The 19,378-nt window shown below is 38.2% G+C and overlaps 1 protein-coding gene across 1 annotated transcript; it reads left to right on the plus strand.

Annotated features, from left to right (window-relative positions):
• Positions 1-18,451: 18,451 nt before the first annotated feature.
• Positions 18,452-19,041, plus strand: LOC112621517 (keratin-associated protein 8-1). The gene has a single exon (XM_025380977.1). The coding sequence runs from the start codon at positions 18,515-18,517 to the stop codon at positions 18,704-18,706; it is 192 nt and encodes a 63-aa protein (XP_025236762.1). The 5' UTR covers positions 18,452-18,514; the 3' UTR covers positions 18,707-19,041.
• The last annotated feature ends 337 nt before the right edge of the window (positions 19,042-19,378 follow it).

Raw genomic sequence — 19,378 nt, forward strand, 5'->3', positions numbered from 1 at the left:
TAATTGTTTTGTATTTTGTTAATTAATTTTTATTTAAAAAAACTTCAAACCTATGGAAAATTTGCTGCAATAGTGCAAAAAAGTCCTGCATTCTCAGATTTACATTTTTCTTCCATTGAATATATTACGTATAGTATATATGCTATATAATGTATATGTACAGTGTGTGTGTATCTATCTATCTATCTATCTATCTATCTATCTATCTATCTATCTATGTATCTATGTATCTATGTATCTATCTATCTGTCTGGATAGCCACTCAGAATAGGTGGCAGGTATCATACCATTTGTCTTAAGAACAAAGATAATATAACTATACAAATTAAATATTTAATATTAATATAATACTATTCTCTAACCCAAAGTGCATACTCAAATTTAATCACTTGTCTCACTAATGTCCTTTGTACTTTTCTCCTCCCTACTTTGGGATCCAGTCCAGCATTATGTATGTCTCTTTAGTCTTCTCCAATGTGGACCAGTACCTCAACTTCTCTCTGCCTTTCTTGACCTCAACCAATATGAAGAATGCAGGTAGTCATTTCATTTCATAGAATGTATCTTGATTTGGGTTTGACTTTCCTAATGAATAGATTTATATCATGCACTTTTGGTGGAAATGTCATAAAAGTGATGCTTTATCCTTCTCAGCACATTGTATCAGGAGGCACGTTGTGTTGGTTCATGTAGATTTGGTTGACAGTAACTTTTATCACTTGGGGAAAGTTGCATCTTTCAGGTTTCTTTACTGTAAAGTTGCTCTTTGCCCTTCGTAACTAATAATTAATTTATGAGTTGATACTTTGACACTATGTAAATATCTTATTTCTTATCAAGTTTTTACTTGTCAATTTTATGATTCATCCACAAATTTCTAATTTTACATTAATAAATCCCTTTACATTTATTAGTTGGCATTCTACTGTAAGAAATAACTTTCTCTTTTCCCCACTTAATATTTTTTTGTTTGTTTACTTATATGTGCCAATCCTTATATCAGTATGGGTTCATGGATTCTTATTTTACTCAATATATAATAATCCAATAATATTTATTTTGATCTTCAAAGTGCCTGGGATTTGGACAGTGGGAATACCTTCGTGCTGGCTTCTATGTCCTCTGGAAGTGTCCCCCATCACTATTTGATCATTTTCTTTCTTTCTGGCTCAACAAGATATTCCTGTCTGGCTCATCTTGAACTTTTCTGCTCTAATCATAGAATCAGGGATTTCTCCCAGGAGCTCTCAATTTTTTAAATGCAGACTCGTATTTAGAAAGTAAGGGCTGAGTGGCCGGGCATGGTGGCTCACGCCTGTAATCCCAGCACTTTTGGAGGCCGATGCGGGCAGATCATGAGGTCAGAAGATCGAGACCATCCTGGCTAACATGGTGAAACCCGTCTCTACTAAAAACACAAAAAATTAGCTGGGCGTGGTGGCGGGCACCTGTAGTCCCAGCTACTCGGGAGGCTGAGGCAGGAGAATGGCATGAACTCGGGAGGCGGAGCTTGCAGTGAACCGAGATCGCGCCACCGCACTCCAGCCTGGGCGACAGAGCGCTTAAGAACAAAGACAATATAACTATACAAAAAAAAAAAAAGAAAAAAAGAAAGTAAGGGTAAGGGCTGGGCACGGTGGCTCACGCCTGTAATCCCAGCACTTTGAGAGGCTGAGGGGGTCAGATCACTAGGTCAAGAGATTAAGACCATCCTGGCCAATATGGTGAAACCCCGTCTCTACTAAAAATACAAAAATTAGCTAGACATGGTGGCGGGCACCTGTAATCCCAGCTACTCGGGAAGCTGAGGCAGGAGAATTGCTTGAACCTGGAAGGTGGAGTCTGCAGTGAGCTGAGATGGCACCACTGCACTCCAGCCTGGCAACAGAGTGAGACTCCATCTCAAAAAAAAAAAAAAAAAGTAAGATATGGGTGCTAAGGGAGCTCACTGCTGTGCTGTCATTGCTGCATATCATATGCTATGACAATCACTGCTATGACTCTTAATTGTCCTCCCTGATTTAAGAATGACTCACTCAGAAGCTGCGCTGGACTCTGTGTGTGGGAACAGAATTCATTGAGGGGCAAAATTTGCTTACGGTAAGAGAGAGGCTGACCTTTTGTTAGGAGGGAGGTCTTCAAATGCCGGAGTGTAAAGGTCCTTTGTGCTGACCAAGTGACTACACCAGTGGCCTCAGTACCCCGTTCTTCAACTAGATTTCATACCACCTTTCCTCTGTTTCAGCCTTAATCCTGTCATTTATTCTTAGTGTTGTGAGTCTCAGTTCTCTCTGGGAGTTTGAAGGCTCACTCCTTCCTTTAGCTCCCTCGTCACAGTTTCTGCTATGGCTTCTCTTTCTTTGTGATTTTCCTTCATCTCCTTTGCAACTTCCAGAAATGTAGTTAACTTTTCTTTAGTTGACATTATCCTTACATTCTCTGTCATTGTTGGTTTCCACTCTTTCACTCCCTTACTATAATTTAATGGCTTCTGGCGAAGAAGGAGGGCGAAATCTGTTGGGTAACTCTGACATCTTGCACCTAAAAACTATATATTCCTTAAAGAGGGCCAAGAAGGGATTAACAAGTTACAACAACAACTTGCCTTCTCTTGCAGCAACAATGTGACAGATACAATAATAGATAATTTCACTATTTGCATAATAATTTTTAGTGGTAGATTTTATTATCCACCTATTATTGAAGAAGCCAAAATTCAAAAGTTAAATAATTTGTTTCAGGCTGTATCATTCATTTGTGAAGTAAAACACTAACATAAGAAAGGAGGGTCTGACTCCAAATCCATTCTTCCACTTTAAACAAACTATACATCACTTTCCAAATTATAGAGCTCTTCCCTAGAAATATCCCTGCTGAATACTTCTTATGCCATTAATAATTATACCTTGTGTTTACACAGTGAGTTAAAAAATATACCCCTAGAATTTTATTTAGTTCTGACAACTATCTTGGGAGATCAATATCATGAGGAAATTGACAGAGACTAAGTAATTTGCCCAAGTGGGCAAATGTTCAACAGGTGAGAAAGCTGAAGCTTGAAGAAGAAGCTTTCTTTGTTCTAGTTTAGAAGTCCCATCTCTGTTTACTATTATATCATATTCTCATACTGCACTGTTGAAGCCTGCCAACCGAGACCACCAGGAATACTCCCGCGGACAAACAAAGTTGGGTTTATTAACTTGTTGCCACAACAGAGACCTCACAACAGGAGAAACAGCAAGATATCTCAGTAAGACAGTGTGAGAAGGGTTTGTTACAGGATTTGGGCTTGAATTAGTTAATTTTGGAGAAGATTAAAGGAAGCAGAGTCTTTTCTAGATTGCATACTGTATTAGTTCCAGAGCATCAAGCTGACATCTCTGACTCTTTCCATGCCCATTGTCCTGCCACTGATAACAGAGGCAGAACATTAATTATATGTTTGCCAATTTGACCTTAATTAATTGTATTTGTCCATTCTCACATTGCTATAAAGAACTACCTGAGATTGAGTAATTTATAAAGCAAGGAGGTTCAATTGGCTCATGGTTCCATAGGCGGAATAGGAAGCACGGCTGGGGAGGCCTCAGGAAACTTACAATCATGGTGGAAGGCCAAGGGGAGGCAGTCACATCCTACATGGCTGGAGCAGGAGGAAGAGGAAAAGTGGGAGGTGCTACACGCTTTTAAACAACTCTGAAACTCCTGAGGACTGTGTCATAAGACAGCACTAGGAGGATGGTGCTAAGTCATTAGAAACCACCTTCATGATCCAATCACCTCCCACCAGGCCCCACTTCCAATATCTGGGATTACAATTCAACATGAGATTTGGGTGGGGACATAGAGCCAAACTATATCACTGATTTTATCAAGATTCTCTAGAATTTTCACAAGCTTTCCAAAAAGATTTTAATAATCATTAGGCTCTATTCTTCATCTTGATACCAAGTCCTTAGATTTTGCCTTCTCACTGCCTCTAAGAAATCCTTTCAGGACTTCATTCCTGATATTTCTACCTCAATTCACACCCGCATCATTTCCTGCCTGGGTTACTAGCCCAGCTACTTATCCATTCTGCCAGGCAGTCTCCAATCCATCTTTCATGCAGCAGGCACAAAAAACTCTCAAAACACAAGTTTAATTATGTAGCTTTTTCTGCAAACTCTTTGGTGACTTTTTAATTTATTTCTTACATCTTTCAGGACAATGATCAAGTAGAGGCTCACATCTACCAATTTTTCTAGCCTTATTTCCTACTTCTCCTTAACATGCTTCCTTTTGCCCTGCAGTGGGGACTATCACAGGTTTTTGTTCCCTTCTGCACTCTTCAATCTAGTGAACTCCCATAGATCCTTCAAAAGATCTTCCTCCACCCCAGGGTGCTTTCCTTTTCCCAGTTGAAAAGTCTTATCTTTGTTTACTTTGATGTCATATTGTTCACACTGCACTGTTGAAATCTGCTAACCAAGACAACCAGAAATACACCGATAGCCAAACAAGTTAGGCTTATTAACTTGTTGCCACAGTGGAGATCATAAAACATGAGAAACTGCAAGATACCTCACTAAGAGGGTGTGAGGAGGGGTTCGTTATGGGATTTGGACTTGAATTAGATGATTTTCCAGAAGATCGAAGGAGGCAGAGGTTTCTTCTACATTGCATACTGTATTAGTTTCCCATTGCCACTGTCACAAATTACCACAAATTTAGTGGCTTAAAATAACACAAATTTATTCTTGTATAGTGCTGGAGGTCAGAAGTTCAAAATGGGTCTTACTGGGTAAGACAACACCAAATCAAGGTGTTGGTAACACTGCATTTATTCTGGATGATCTAGAGCAGAATTCATTACCTTGCATTTTCCACTTTCTCGAGGCTGCCCCCTGGCTGGATGTCCAGGCACCCCATTTCTTTGGCCTCAAACTCCTCATCTGTCAAATGTATGTCCTGTTCCTGACCTGCTGCCTCTGCTTGGGGGCCAGGGTTGGGGTAAAGGGGTTTAAGAATCAAAACTGATAGCATCCGTCCCATGCTTGAAACCCTTTTTTGGCTCCACATTGCCCTCAAAATAAAGACGTGTGTCCCGGATGTGACTGTGTGGGCTGGCCCTGCCTGCACCCCAGCCCCCCGAGGCATTTCTTGGCTGTGTCCCTTATATCTTCAAAGACAACAGCACAGCACTTTCCCAGCTCTCTCCTTGATTCTGATACTGATACAGGAGTCTCCTGTCTTCCCCTTCTATTTATAAGAACCCTTGTGATGACACTGGGTTTGCCCAGGTAATCCAGGATAATCTCCCTAATTTAAGGTCAGCAGATTGGCAACCTTAATTCAGCCTTGCTGTATAACATACAGGATTAGAATGATGACATCTTTAGGTAACATTATTCTGCCTATCGCAGCCTCATTCTAGGATCAGCTGTTTCAAAGGATCTCATTTAGGAGGTGGAACAAGGCTACGTTTGTAATTGGTAAAGAAGCAGCAGTCACCAAAGGTAACGTGTGGTCATCGCTGTGGTTTGTGTAGCTCACTGCACTTGTTTTTCTCCCTTCTCAGACATGATTACAGAGGGGTGTTATTTTTGTCTCACTCTGTCATCATCACAGTCTGACCTAATCTGATTTGGTGTTCTGGAAGTTGCAGATGGGAAGTAGGGGACACTCTGGTTTACCATTAGTGTTATCAGGGCTGCTGTTTATCTTTCTTAATGGTGCCTTCATTAGCTGACGGCTGTGATTCCCTCATTACATGATGTATTCTGTAGGTTCTTTGAGGTCAAGCACCATGTTTTATTCAATGTTACATCACCTGTGCTTTGGATCTCAGACATTTGATTTTTTTTTTTTTTTTGAGACTGAGTTTCTCTCTATGGCCCAGGCTGGAGTGCAGTGGCACAATCTTGGCTCACTGCAACATCCACCTCCTCTTTTCAAGCGATTCTCATACCTCGGCCTCCTGAGTAGCTGAGATTACAGGCACCCACCACCACGCCCAGCTAATTTTTGTATTTTTAGTAGAGACGGGGTTTCACAGTGTTGGCCAGCTGGTCTCTAACTCCTGACCTCAGGCAATCCACCTGCCTTGGCCTCCCAAAGTACTGGGATTACAGGTGTGAGACTCCACGCCCAGCTGATAAATTTTTTTTTGAATGAATATAATTATTTAAAACCGTATAGAAAAAAGCACAATTCCTTGTTACTTAAAATATGGCCTGCAGGCTGGGCATGGCAGCTCATACCTGTAATCTCAGCACTTTGGGAGGCCAATGTGGGAGAATCACTTGAGGCCAGGAGTTTGAGACCAGCCTGGGCAACATGATGAAACTCCATCTCTACTAACAACAACAACAACAACAACAACAACAAAAGCATAAATTAGCTGGACATGTGGGTGTGCACCTGTAGCCTCAGCTCTCAGGAGTCTGAGGTTGGAGGATTGCCTGAGCCTGGGGAGGTTGAGGCTGCAGTGAACCATGATCACGCCACTGCACTCCAGCCTGGGCAACAAAATGAGACCCCGTTTCAAAAAAATATGATATGCAGACAGGAAACATTGGCATCACCTTGTGTTTGTTCAAAATTCAGAATCTCAGGTCTCTCCCCTGTTAAATTAGACTCTACACTTTAACAAGATTCTCAGGTGATTTGTGTGCACATAAAGTTTCAGGACTGGCCCAGTTCTGTTGACTCTTATCCCAAAGGAAGCAGAAAAGGAGATATTTCTCACTGTTGATTTTTAAAAGAACTGATGAAATAGTATTAACATTTTTATCAAGAAAAGAAAGTTTTCTCTTTTTTATCATTTTTCCTATACGTTTTTTCTATTTTTTATTGCTATTTACAGAAAAACCAGATTATGTTTTTTCATTTCCATTGAAAACAGAGGAAAAGTACTTAAAATTGTAGCAGGAGAGCCTTCTATTAGATAAAGGGACATATTTCCAGATTCTAAAGCTTGCTAGGCAGGGAATTCTTTGGGTATTCTATAAAACTAAACATGGTAAGCATTGTTGTCTCTGAAAATAAGCTGTTATTTCTCAGACACCAATTCCTTTTTAGTGACTTGCCTCTGAGGCTTCTGACATGATCTTTGATAATGGTATTTGCACTACTGTGTCCTGTTTCTTTTTCTTCCCTTTCCAATCATCCTCCCCTCTTAGTAATCTACTTTCCAAGTGTGCCCTCTGATTTCCATTTTGAAGCTTCTATATCTAATGTGCTGGGGTGCAACTTCAGAATTTTTAAGACTTTCCTTATGAACAACCTTAAATTTTAAGAAGGAAATCTTTGGAACTGGTCATACTTTTTGGTTAAATTTAAATTTTATTTTATGTTTAGTTTTGCTCAGCAAAGACTTTGATGACATAATGCTTTGAGCTTGCCATTTCATTTGCTGTTTGGCAGTAACAGGAAGCATTTTTTTAAAGGTTGTCAGAAGGATTTGCCCTTTGGTCTTCCAGAGGCCAACCTGGGTAATGGTAAATGATTTGAAGCATCATGATTCTATTCTTCAGTGACATCGTCTTCACACTGAGGTGGTACAATTGACCATATCTGTTACCCTTTCCACTAACACAGCTTGCAGGCTGGTGCTTTAATTTAAATTTATACACATTTCCAGTTGCTGGCTCTAACTCTGCCTTGGTGTCACAAGAAGAGGACCTTAATTCCTCTGTTTTGCATCCCCAAGAATAGAGAATAGATGCCAAAACTGACCTTCTTATCCTACCAGTGATGAAAAGCGTGCAGCAGAAACATGCCATCCTTTGAACTGCTTTTTCATGTTCATTATAAATCACATGTAAGGTGTTTCTGAACAGAGTCCATGAATCTACCATGCATCCAGGCATTGTTGTGGTAACACGTTATTTCTTAAGAAAACCACATAGGTTCTGCATCAAATGAAGCTAAGCTTCATTAACTAGATGCTTGCTGTGATAATTAACCACACAGCCTCACAAACGTGGCTTATCCCTCAAAGTGCTGTAGTAGCAAGGTATTGAGATTGTGTTTTAAATTAGCCTAAGTCTTGGTCAGCAAGTTCTGATCCTGTCATGTGACAGTTTTTTCTTTCTTTTTTATATTGCCTGGCAATTTTATTTGACTTGGTGTGATTTTTGACTTCACACCAGGTTTCTTGACCTTGGCTCTATTGACATTTTGAGCTGGGTAATTCTTTGTATTGTGGGAGCTGTCCTATGCATTGTAGAATGTTTGGCAGCATCGCTGGCCTCTACCCATTAGATGCTAAGTAGCACCCCTTCCCACCCTGAGTTATGACAAACAAAACTGTCTCCAGACATTGTCAAATGTCCTCTTGGGAGCACAGTTGCCCATAATGATGTCACATCAGCTCTATTCTTAGACATTAAGCCTGGCTAAAAGTGTGTCTCTGTTTTCTCCACCATTTCACATTCATCCCATTTTATGTTGTATGTTTTGCTAAAGAGGATGCCTTTTCAGGTACCTTATTAAAGAGCACTGCACGTTTCTCAAAGTTTGACTAAAGCACCACCTTTATTGGAATCACCTGGTCTGCTTATTAAAAATGCAGATTCCTTGGCCCCACATGAGACCCATGGAATCAGAATCTAAAGGAATGGAGCTCAGAAATATTTATCTAAAACAAGTATCCTGGGAGATTCTTGCACAGATTAAACTTTCAAAACTCTCATGATATTCTTGTAAAGATTTCAACATTTCTGAGATTCCTGTCACTGCATTTTGTTTTTCAAAGTGATGGCAGCTGGAAGCTCATTCGTTTGTCTTAGGAGGAACGTGTAATAAGATGAGAAAAAGCACTCTCCGTAGTTGCATGCCTAATTGACCAAATTCCAATGAGAGAGTGTTGAATTGTTATATTTACTCATCAGTGATTTTGATGGCAGAATCATACAATGTTTAGGGTGGCAAGTCCCAGGAAGTCAACTCATCCTATTTTACAGTCGGGTCACACTAGGCCTGGAAAAGTGATTTGCCTCAATCCTCACAGCAAGTGAGTAGCCAAGTTAGGTTTAGAATGTTCTTTCATTAATTCGTTCAACTGAAACTTAACATATATTATGCCCAGCAGTGAGTGAGGCAGTGAGGAATCAAGGCTGATTAAAAACACCATTTTGCTCTCCTGGAAACAAGCATGTTAATGAGGCAGACAGATACCAATCACACAAGAGAAGGTTATGTGGCAACTGCGATTAAGTCCTACAGATACGAGGAAGAGGTTGGCCTACTGTTATGTTACAGATGGGCTCCAGCTAATCAGGAATGGCAGAAAGGTCTCCCAAAGGAAGTGATTGAGCTGGCGTGTGAAGGTTGCATGAGAGTTGATCAGGAGGAGAGGAAGGAAGAGAATTCCATACAGAACAAACAGCGTGTGTCAAAGCTTGAGAGTGAGAGGAGCAGGCAAAGTTTGAAGAACTAAAAGACAGCAAAACTTAACGAAGAGGGAATTGAGAACTTTTAGGTCAGTTTAAAGATTAAAAAAATATTATCCTAAAACCAATAGGAGTAATTGAAAGGCTTTTTTTCTTGTTTTATTTCTAAGACTGTTATCGATTTTTTCATTTGTTATGTTGAGGTACATGCCTTCTAATCCTAATTTGCTGAGAACTTTTATCATGAGGACTGTTGAATTTTGTCAAATTTTTTCTCTGCATCGATTGAGATGATCAAATAATTTTTATCCTTCATCCTATTAATGTGTAAAATATATTACATTGATTAATTTTTGTATGCTGAAACACGCTTTTCAGAGGTAAATCTACTTGATCATGTGTATGATCTTTTTAATGTGCTTTTAAATTTGGTTTGCCAGTATTTTTGCATCTATGGTCATTAGGGATATTGTCCTGTCATTTTATTTTCTCATAGTGTCCTTGACTGACTGGTATTAGAGTAATACTGGCTTCATAAAATGAGTTTGAAAGTGTTTCTTCCTCTTTAATTACTTGAAGGACTTTGAGAAAGATTGGTATTAGCTCTTCTTAAATGTTTTATAGAATTCAATGGTGAAGCGATCTGGCTCTGGATTTTTCTTTGTTGGAAGATATTTTATTACTGATTCAATCTCATTATTTGTTATTGGTCTGTTAAGATTTCCTATTCATGATGTACTCTTGGTAGGTGGAATGTTTCTAGGAATTTGCCATTTACTGGAGGTTATCAAATTATTTTGGCATATAATTGTTCACAGTAGTCTCTTATGATCTTTTATATTTTTTGAGTATCAGTTATAATATTTCTTCCTTTATTTCTGATTTTGTCTTTTCCCTTGTTTTCTTAGTCTAGCGAAAGGTTTGTCAATTTTATCTTTTAAAAAACCAACCCTTAGTTTTGTTGCTCTTTTGTGTTTTTTAGACTATATTTCAGTTATTTCTGCTCTGATCTTTATTTCCTTTTTTCTTGGTAACTTTGGACTTAGTTTGTTCTTTTTCTTTCAGTTCCTTCAAATATAAATTATGTTGTTTAGTTGAAATTCGAATTTTTCTTGATATAGATTTTATTGCTATAAACTTCTCTCTTAGAACTTTTGCTGCATTCCAAAATTTTGGTATTTTTTTTTCTTTTTTTTTTGGTGTGTCAAGATATTTTTCAGTCCTCATTTGACCCACTGGCTGTCCAGGAGATGTTGTTTAAGTTCCTCATGTTTGTGAATTTTCCAGTTTTCCTCCTGTTATTGATTTCCAGTTTCATACAATTATAGTTGAAAAAGATGCTTGATATGATTTCATTCTTCTTAAATTTGTTATGACTTATTTTGTGGCCTAATATGTGATATGTACTGGAGAATGTTCTGTGTGTGCTTGAGAAGAATGTGTATTCTCTTGCTCTTGGGTGGACTATCTGTGTACATCTGTTAGGTCCATCTGGTCTAAGTCCAAGCACAATGTTTCATTATTGGTTTTCTGTCTGGATTATCTATTCATTGTTGAAAATGGGGTATTGAAGCTCTGTACTATAATTATATTTCTATCTATTTCTTTTTTCAGATCTATTAATATTTGATTTATATATTTAGTTCTGATGTTGTGTGCATATGTATTTTAGAATTATTATATCTATTGATAAATGTACCCCTTTGTCATTAAATAATAAGCTTCCTTGTTGCTTGTGACAGTTTGTGACTTAAAGTCTATTTTGTCTGATGCTACTTCTGCACTCCTTTGGTTTCCATTTGCATGGAATATCTTTCTTCATCTCTTCACTTTCAACCTGTGTGCATCCTTGAAAGTGAAGCAAGTCTTTAGTAGGCAGAACATAGTTGGGTCTTATTTATTTTCATTCAGCTGCTCTATCTTTTGATTGGAGCTTTTAGTACCCTTACATTTAATATAATTATTGATAGGTAAACACTTACTATTTCCAATTTGTTAATTGTTTTCAGTAAATCCTTTGTTCCTTTCTTCTCTTGCTGTCTTCCTTTGTCAATTGATGATTTTCTATAGTGGTATGCTTTGATTCATTTCTCTTTGTCTTTTGTATAACTACTACAGGTTTTGCTTTGGAATACCGTGAGCCCTAGATAAAAGTCTATTTTAAACTGATAGCAAGTTAACTTTGATCACAAACAAATACTGGTGCACTTTTGCAGCCTTCCCAACACTTTACATTTTGATGTCAATATTTAAGTCTTTTTTTTTAAAAATCATGTATCCACTGACAAATTATCCTAGCTAAAGTCCTTTTTAATAATTTTGTCTTTGAATCTTTACCCTAAAATTGTAAGTGATTTGTTCATTACCAATACAGTGTCAGAATATTCTCAATTTGACTATGTGCTTTCCTTTACCAGTGAGTTGTATATTGTCATATATTTCCAAATTGCTAATTAACATCCATTTCAGCTTGAAGAACTGCTTGTAGCATTTCATGTAAGGCAGGTCTAGTAATGATGGATTCCCTCGGCTATTGTTTGGGAAAGTCTTTGTCTCTCCCTTATTTCTGAATGACTACTTTATCAAATAAAGTGTCCTTGGCTGGCAGTTTTTTTTTTTTCTTTTAGTACTGTGAATATATCATTCTATTCTCTCCCGGCCTGGTAGGTTTCTGCTAAGAAATCTGCTTAAACTCTTGTGGAGGTTCCCCTGTATATGATGAATCTCTTCTCTTGCTTTCAAACTTCTCTTTGTCTTTGATTTTTTGAGAGTTTATTTCTAATATGTCTCAGTGCAGTCTTATTTGGTTTGAACCTGATCATAGCAGGGTTTTTAAAGAGGGAGGCAGGAGGGTCAGAGTTAGTAGCAGGAGATGTGACAACAGAAGTGAGAGATTGGAGTGATGAAAGGAAGTGGCCACGGGTCACAGAATGCAGATGCCCTCTAGGAGCTGAAAAAGGTAAGTAAAGGAATTATCCCCTCAGTCCCTGCAGAAGGAGCCAGCCCTGCTGACACCTTGATTTCAGACTTCTGGCACCCAGAACTGTAGGGATAATAAATTTTATTAGGCCCACATTATCTCCTGCCTAAGTTAGTGTGATGGCTTTTGTGGTAACACTATTGATTATTAATCCAATGACCATTTCTCTCTCCCTCTTTCTATGCTTCCAGAGCCTGCTTCACACTGTTAAGGCAGAAATGCCAGATGCACACTTTTCCACCTTTCCCTATAACTTAACCATGAGGTGTGACTCAGTTTTGCACAATGGGCCCCAAAGGAAATCCATGGGAAGACAAATGTGAAACATATTCCTTCCTGAAACAAAATGAAGAAGAATCGTTGAGAAGCAGCCCTCTTTCCCTTCCTGGTTTTGGATGTTGATGTGTAAGAATGTGTGTGGTAATGTGTGGCATTCAGAAACAATGAGAAACAATTGAGGTAGTACAGTGAAAATTGATAGAAATTAATGGATCCAACAGACTTTAAGAAGGTAAAACTGAAAGCATGTTGTGACACATTGGATTTGCACATGCAGGGATGCCCAGGGCGTCTTAAGTATCAGTTCTTCTTATTCAGATGACATCATCCTAGGGCATGGGTGTAACTTGGTTTCATGTAAAAAATCAGATGCAGTTTCTGAATATGAGATCCTAGACAATAATAATTAAATTTTACATGCAAGTTAGTAAATTAACTGAAAGAAAGTCACATTTTGAGAGTCATAGTATCTGTTTGTCAGGCAATAGTAACTGAAAGGCAAGAGTTAGGATTTTAGATTGGAAGTCTAAGTGAGCATCTTTCTTGGGATAAATAACTTTGCATTCTGGAAGCATGAAGGTGTGTTCGTTGTATGCTTCCTTGTAGCAATTATTAGATGTTGTCCTTTAGCTGCTGTTTTATTATCTCTAATTGTCCCAATTACTTTGCAGGGCTTCATAATTGGAGGACCTCAGCAATGAATTGCAGGTGTGCCACAGGTGTGGCCGATCTGCTGGATTTGGCAGGATCTCAGGTGTCAGAGGTCCTGGGATGTCTGCCTCCTCTCCATGAGTCTTGTCAAATTACTCCACTACATCATAAGGATGCATAATGGGAAAAGAGTGGAATGTACTGGCCTTTGTTGTTCCTTCTCACAGTGTCTTCTAGGAATGCCCTGTGTCAGAATCCCTCTTGGTGATATTGGGTGATGATCCCAGCAGACAATTACTAACCCTACACTGGTTAAATCTGCCTCGCGAACAATTCTTAAATTCACTCCCTTGCTAATGTTACCACCTTAGTTTAGGTCCACATTATCTCTTGCCTAAGTTAGTGTGATGGCTTTTGTGGCAACACTGTTGATTCCTAATCCAGTGACCATTTCTCTCTCCCTCTTTCTATGCTTCCAGAGCCTGCTTCACACCATTAAGGCAGAAATGCCAGATGCACACTTTTCCACCTTTCCCTATAACTCAGCCATGAGATGTGACTCAGTTTTGGACAATGGGCCCCAAAGGAAATCCATGGGAAGACAAATGTGAAACATATTCCTTCCTGAAACAAAATGAAGAGGAATCGTTGAGAAGAAGCCCTCTTTCCTTTCCTGGTTTTGGATGTTGATGTGTAAGAATGTGAAGTATGCACCTGCTGAGGGAATCACCATGAAGCCAGCCCTGAATACTGACACTGTTAAGGCCTGAAGCAACCCTGGAATTACTTATGTTCTCATTTCCTATTATTTGTGAAAAATAAATTCTTTCTGTTTAATCAACTTTCAAATGGGATTTTTGTTACTTGCAGCCACAAGCATTCCTAATAAAGTTTTAAACAGGTCTTTCTACCTCTGGGGTTTCTTTATTCTAATTCATCCTCCACAGTCTCAGAGTAGTGATATTTCTAAGGTGTAAAATTGATCATGTCACTCCCATCTTAGTGTATAAAGTGGCTCCTTTGCTTCCACAACACATACAGTCACAGGTGCCCCCTGACTACCTTCCTGGCACCACCTTCCATTAATTATTCTCTCATATCCAAGGCTATGATCCCTCTGAATAATTTGTGGCTCCTGGAAGACACTTGGCTATTTAACATCTTTGAAACTCTGCTTTAAATTACTTTCTCTTTCTGGAATATTTCCTAGATCCAACTACACTCTAGCCAATGTCTACCAGTAAAATATCCCTTTTCAAGACCCAGTTTATGTATCTATCCCCTTCATGCTGAAACATTCCTGCAAGTAGCCCCTACTTCAGGTAGAATCATCCACTGTGTCCTTTATTCCCAAGTCTACAAGGGGAAGCCTCTACAAGGGACTTCTAGGGTAGAACATATAACAGGTATTTCATTTATTTATAATTCCTCATTTAATTACCATTTCTCATTCATCTTTGGATCTCCAGCACCTATACAATGTCTGGAACATAATACATGCTCAATAAATGTCTGTAAGAATAGATGTTTAAAAAGATGAATGGAAGATAATTTTTGTACTGTATGGAAGATAATTTTGTATTGTATATATCACTGATATATATTCTAAAACTCATTTAAAACATCCCATTCTATCGCACAAGCCTGAGAAGCAGAGGTTTCAGTGAATCAGGATCATGCCACATACTCAGCCTGGGTGACAGAGAGAGACCCTGTCACAAAATAAAATAATCAAAAACAAAAACAAACCCCCAAACAAAAACAAAAAACAAACAAACAAAAACATTCCATTCTAATTTAGCTTTCATTTCTAATAAATGTTAATATGCTGAAGGTGTAAATGTTATATTTGAAGCCAATATGACAGGGATATTTTTACTGTGCACATTGTAATTGACTCTGTTTCTGAAATTTGTACACAATATATTTCCTGCTCCCTTGTAGAAAGTCAAAAAGCAGAATTTTTTCTTATCTTTATGTCAGGTCTTATTTGAAATCAAAGAAATATGAAAGATAAAGTCAAATTATTTATTAAACAGCATTTTAGGATTGTTATTAAAAGAGGGTCATGAATTTTATCCAAGTCAATAAATATCTAACAATGATTAGCTTATTACTGTGCCATTTAACATGTGAAAATATATTTTTCTCTTTTGTAAACCTTCAAGTTATATAGCTTATTTAGGGGGAAAATTTACAAAAGGATATTTTAACAGCAATTGGTTTGAAATGCTGCTGCTTTCTACTGGGCTGCTTCACAATCACATTTCCCCGCATGTTGGATGGCATTAGAGAGGCCATGGATATTTTTAGGATCTGGTTAAGGAGAAGCTGAGTCAGTGATATGTTCAGTTTGGGCAAGGTGGGATATATTTATGTGTTTTGCAGCCACTTCTGTATCTAATTAAGCTACTTCTAGCCATTCTTATGTGGGAATGGCTCCCAGGAATTCTTCGACCACTCTGCTGATCTACCCAGAATGTGTGATGTGAAAATGCAGGACCAGAGGCCCTATCTTAGCCTGATTTTTCCCGTGGCATACAGCACAGGATGAGTAGTGGAGGGGAAAACAGTTTGAAATGATGGGGCCAGAAGCTAGCCTGTGGGAAAGAAAACTATTATAGTAGTGTGCCAGGCAATTCATAATACAAATAATATTTTTTCTCTGAATTTTGTAATATTTGTAAGTTTTGTTAGTGTTTTTTTTCTTTTGGTGATTTTTTAAAGCATCTCAACAAATATTTACTTTTGTACTTAATTTTATATTTGTTACATTGTATACTTTTTAACAAATGGGCTTTCAAAAATGTGTACTTCCAAGCTTTATGAAATCCTGACTCTTTCTTTGATAAGCCTATTATCAGAATAAAGCTTTCATAGGCTCAATATAGGATTAAATTCGCTATTAATTTTTAAATGACTTGTTGATAAATGATATGTCTCCCAAAATTTTCTTTTGTTAGAATTTTCTGTAGACTTTCTAGAGAAAATCCAAGCTGTTCTCTGTAAATAGGGCTTAAGTTTTAAAAAAGACAACATATTTTAATTACTATTCACGTACAGAGCTAGGTTTTGTGCTGCAGAAGGCAAAACTAGCATCTTGTCAGATTGGGTAGGCAAATGGGAAAATTCATTTAAATAGAGCATCATAATTGACCTTTGGCAATATTTATTCAAAAATTTTAAATTTTCCGTTAAACAATGCTATCTTTTGTCTAAATTTTTTCCCCCTAACATCAGCTTTTCTATCATGAAATATAGCAATGTGATGCCAGTAGAAACAGAATGTAAATCATTCTATGATTTTTAGGGAATGATCTGTGGTTGAATACCTTTATGTTTTGGGAATAAATCTAATTTCAATTCCCTGAACTTGTTTAGCTATAAGCCACATGTCGTGTTTGAATTTTAATTGCTGAATCCCCATAGGCAGGCATCCAGGTTTGCTCACGAAGCAGGGTACTATAGCTGTTTTCATTCTCCAGAATGTGATTATTACACATTGCATATCTGTATCAAAACATCTCATGTACTCCACAAATATATAAACCTACCATGCACCCACAAAAATTAAAAATAAAAAAATTGAGGCCAGGTGCAGTGGCCCACGCCTGTAATCCCAGCTCTTTGGGAGGCCGAGGCAGGAGACTTGCTTGAAACGAGGAGGCGGAGGTTGCAGTGAGTCAAGATTGCACCACTGCACTCCAACCTGGGTGACAGAGCAAGACTCCACTTCAGAAAAAATTACATATATGTATATATATATATTTAAAAATGCCTCTGCTGTAATCTATTTTTCATTAATTAGATTTAATTAATTAATTTAATTAATCTGGCTAGTACACTGGCATGGTTTTGAATTTTCCAAGAGTCTCGTCTTGTTCTTGGATTTAGCCTCTGATCCCTAGCCGCTGATAGCAGGGAGCAAAGTTACCTCTGGGTTATGAATTAAAATCTGGGGGAGCTCATGTGTAATACATATCTGTTTTGTGGCCTTCTAGAATGATTCCTATTACCTCTGTGCCTATTTCTGTTCCATGTGCCCTCTTTGGGTATTTGTTCTGTAAGTTCTCTACTAAGTGCCACTGTAAGAAATCTTAACACAGGTGTCTGGGAATAATATATCAGGTCTTACATGATCCAAGATAGTTTTGATCAGCCTTATCCCTCCTTTAACTCACGTTTGAGAACTAACTCTCTGTTTAAAGAGGCATAACATTCCTTTTTTATCCTGGGGTACACGATCATTCTAAAAGTGAAATAACTGATTTCATATTGTCATCTGGTCCTTTATAATATCATCACATTTGTCAGACAATCTGGTTTCATTAGATCTAAGAGAAAAAACATTCTAAATCTTATCATAAATTTTTTAATTCATTTTTCTGTATTTACCTTATTAGTTTCAACATTTAGTTTAAAGCATGTTTCAGGTCAAAAAATCAAATTTGTTTGACAATTCAGTACAAGGATTAATCCAAATATTCCATTTTAAAAGCTCAATACTATTAATTCGAGCATTCTTCTAGAAATGTGATGTTAGGTATAGTTTAGGAGGGGACTATGATTAAGATTACATTTTTAACCAGTTTCCCAAACACGGTAGCTGTAGATAGAGACAGAGAGAAAAAAGAAAGACTCTTTCTCATGAGTCTTATTGTACTTGTCTTCCATATTCCAAAGAAGAGAATCCTTGAAGCATGTGAATACTAAGACATGCTTTAATTTTGAGAATTTTGAGATAGACTCACTATCCATTTGTTATTTTATTTATTAATGTATTTAACACTTATTTATCGAATTCCAACTGTGTGTTGTGGGAATTCAGAGAGCAAGAGGACTACATAACAGTTAACAACTGTTATGAATATTTCTTGATATTATATGCCTGCTTGCAGAGAGTTATACAGGGTCTATAAGACAGAGTGCTTTGAAGTCCTGGCAATGATTTTTTTTTAGGAAGGGAAATAATTTGTTTAAAGTCATGTTCTTGCTGCATTGTATCACATGAGAGCTTTCTTAAGCCACTGTAAAGACATCATAAGCAAGAGCAAAACAAGTTAATGAGCTTTTAAGAATGTAAATTGGTGTCAAGAATGAAAATGAGGGCTTTGTGTTTTTCACCACCCACCAGAGCCAGGATATATAAAGAAGGTTCTGAGACCAGGAATCCATCCCACTGAGGAAACGCACTCCTCTGCTACCTAAGCCCTCCACTCCTGACACCATGCACTGCAACAACTTCTCCGAGGCTGTCTTCCCAGGATGCTACTGGGGCACCTATGGCTACCCACTGGGATATAGTGTTGGCTGTGGCTATGGCAGCACCTACTCCCCAGTGGGCTATGGCTTCGGCTATGGCTACAATGGCTGTGGGGCTTTTGGCTACAGGAGATACTGGCCATTTGCTCTCTACTGATTGACTGAAATCCCCGAGGCGTAGAATCTTCTCTCCCCTGAAGGCTGAGCAGCACATCTCCAGGTTCCCCTTGTATCCACTCCTTCAGTCCTCATTTGCTCATCAACCTCAGAGACACTGCCTTCCAACTTACCTCCAGTCCCAGGGGAGGAAAATGAAAAAGGAGACGCTTCCTCAAGCTGCCTGCCCTGGCTGATGTTCTCTGGGACGTTTTTGGAAACTCAACCTCCTACTTGTCATACACTACTTTTGAAATTTTCATGACACTCATGACTTGTCATGATGAAGTTATGGCTATGTCTATCAAAATCTCAATAAATTTATCTCAACTGGTATAATATTCTCATGCTAGGGTGAAGTTTCCTTTCTTGGTGTGTGCATATTTTCTGTTACATTGGGAGTGGCGGGGGGAAGTGAATTTCTTTTTCTCATGTGGGCCTTAGGAACAGTGAGAAAGCAAAGAATTATTGATCCTGTGTGATTAGCAGGTAAGAGGGTGGGTTGCAGGAAATGAATAAAAAGGTTGCCTGTTTGAACCTTCTTAAAATTTTATGATGCCCATCTCCAACCCAATGGAGCACCATTTATTGCTCAGGGTGCCCTTCTTATCTCACTACTTCTCCTCTGCGAGAAAACCCAACACAGGAGGAACTTTTTCAGTCACTTCCATGT

The sequence above is a fragment of the Theropithecus gelada genome, chromosome 3 (genome assembly GCF_003255815.1).
Source record: "Theropithecus gelada isolate Dixy chromosome 3, Tgel_1.0, whole genome shotgun sequence".
Classification (NCBI taxonomy): domain Eukaryota; kingdom Metazoa; phylum Chordata; class Mammalia; order Primates; family Cercopithecidae; genus Theropithecus; species Theropithecus gelada.

Bases quoted from the DNA above. Each gene is read 5' to 3' on its own strand.
- LOC112621517 (XM_025380977.1), top strand. From the start codon at position 18,515: ATGCACTGCAACAACTTCTCCGAGGCTGTCTTCCCAGGATGCTACTGG.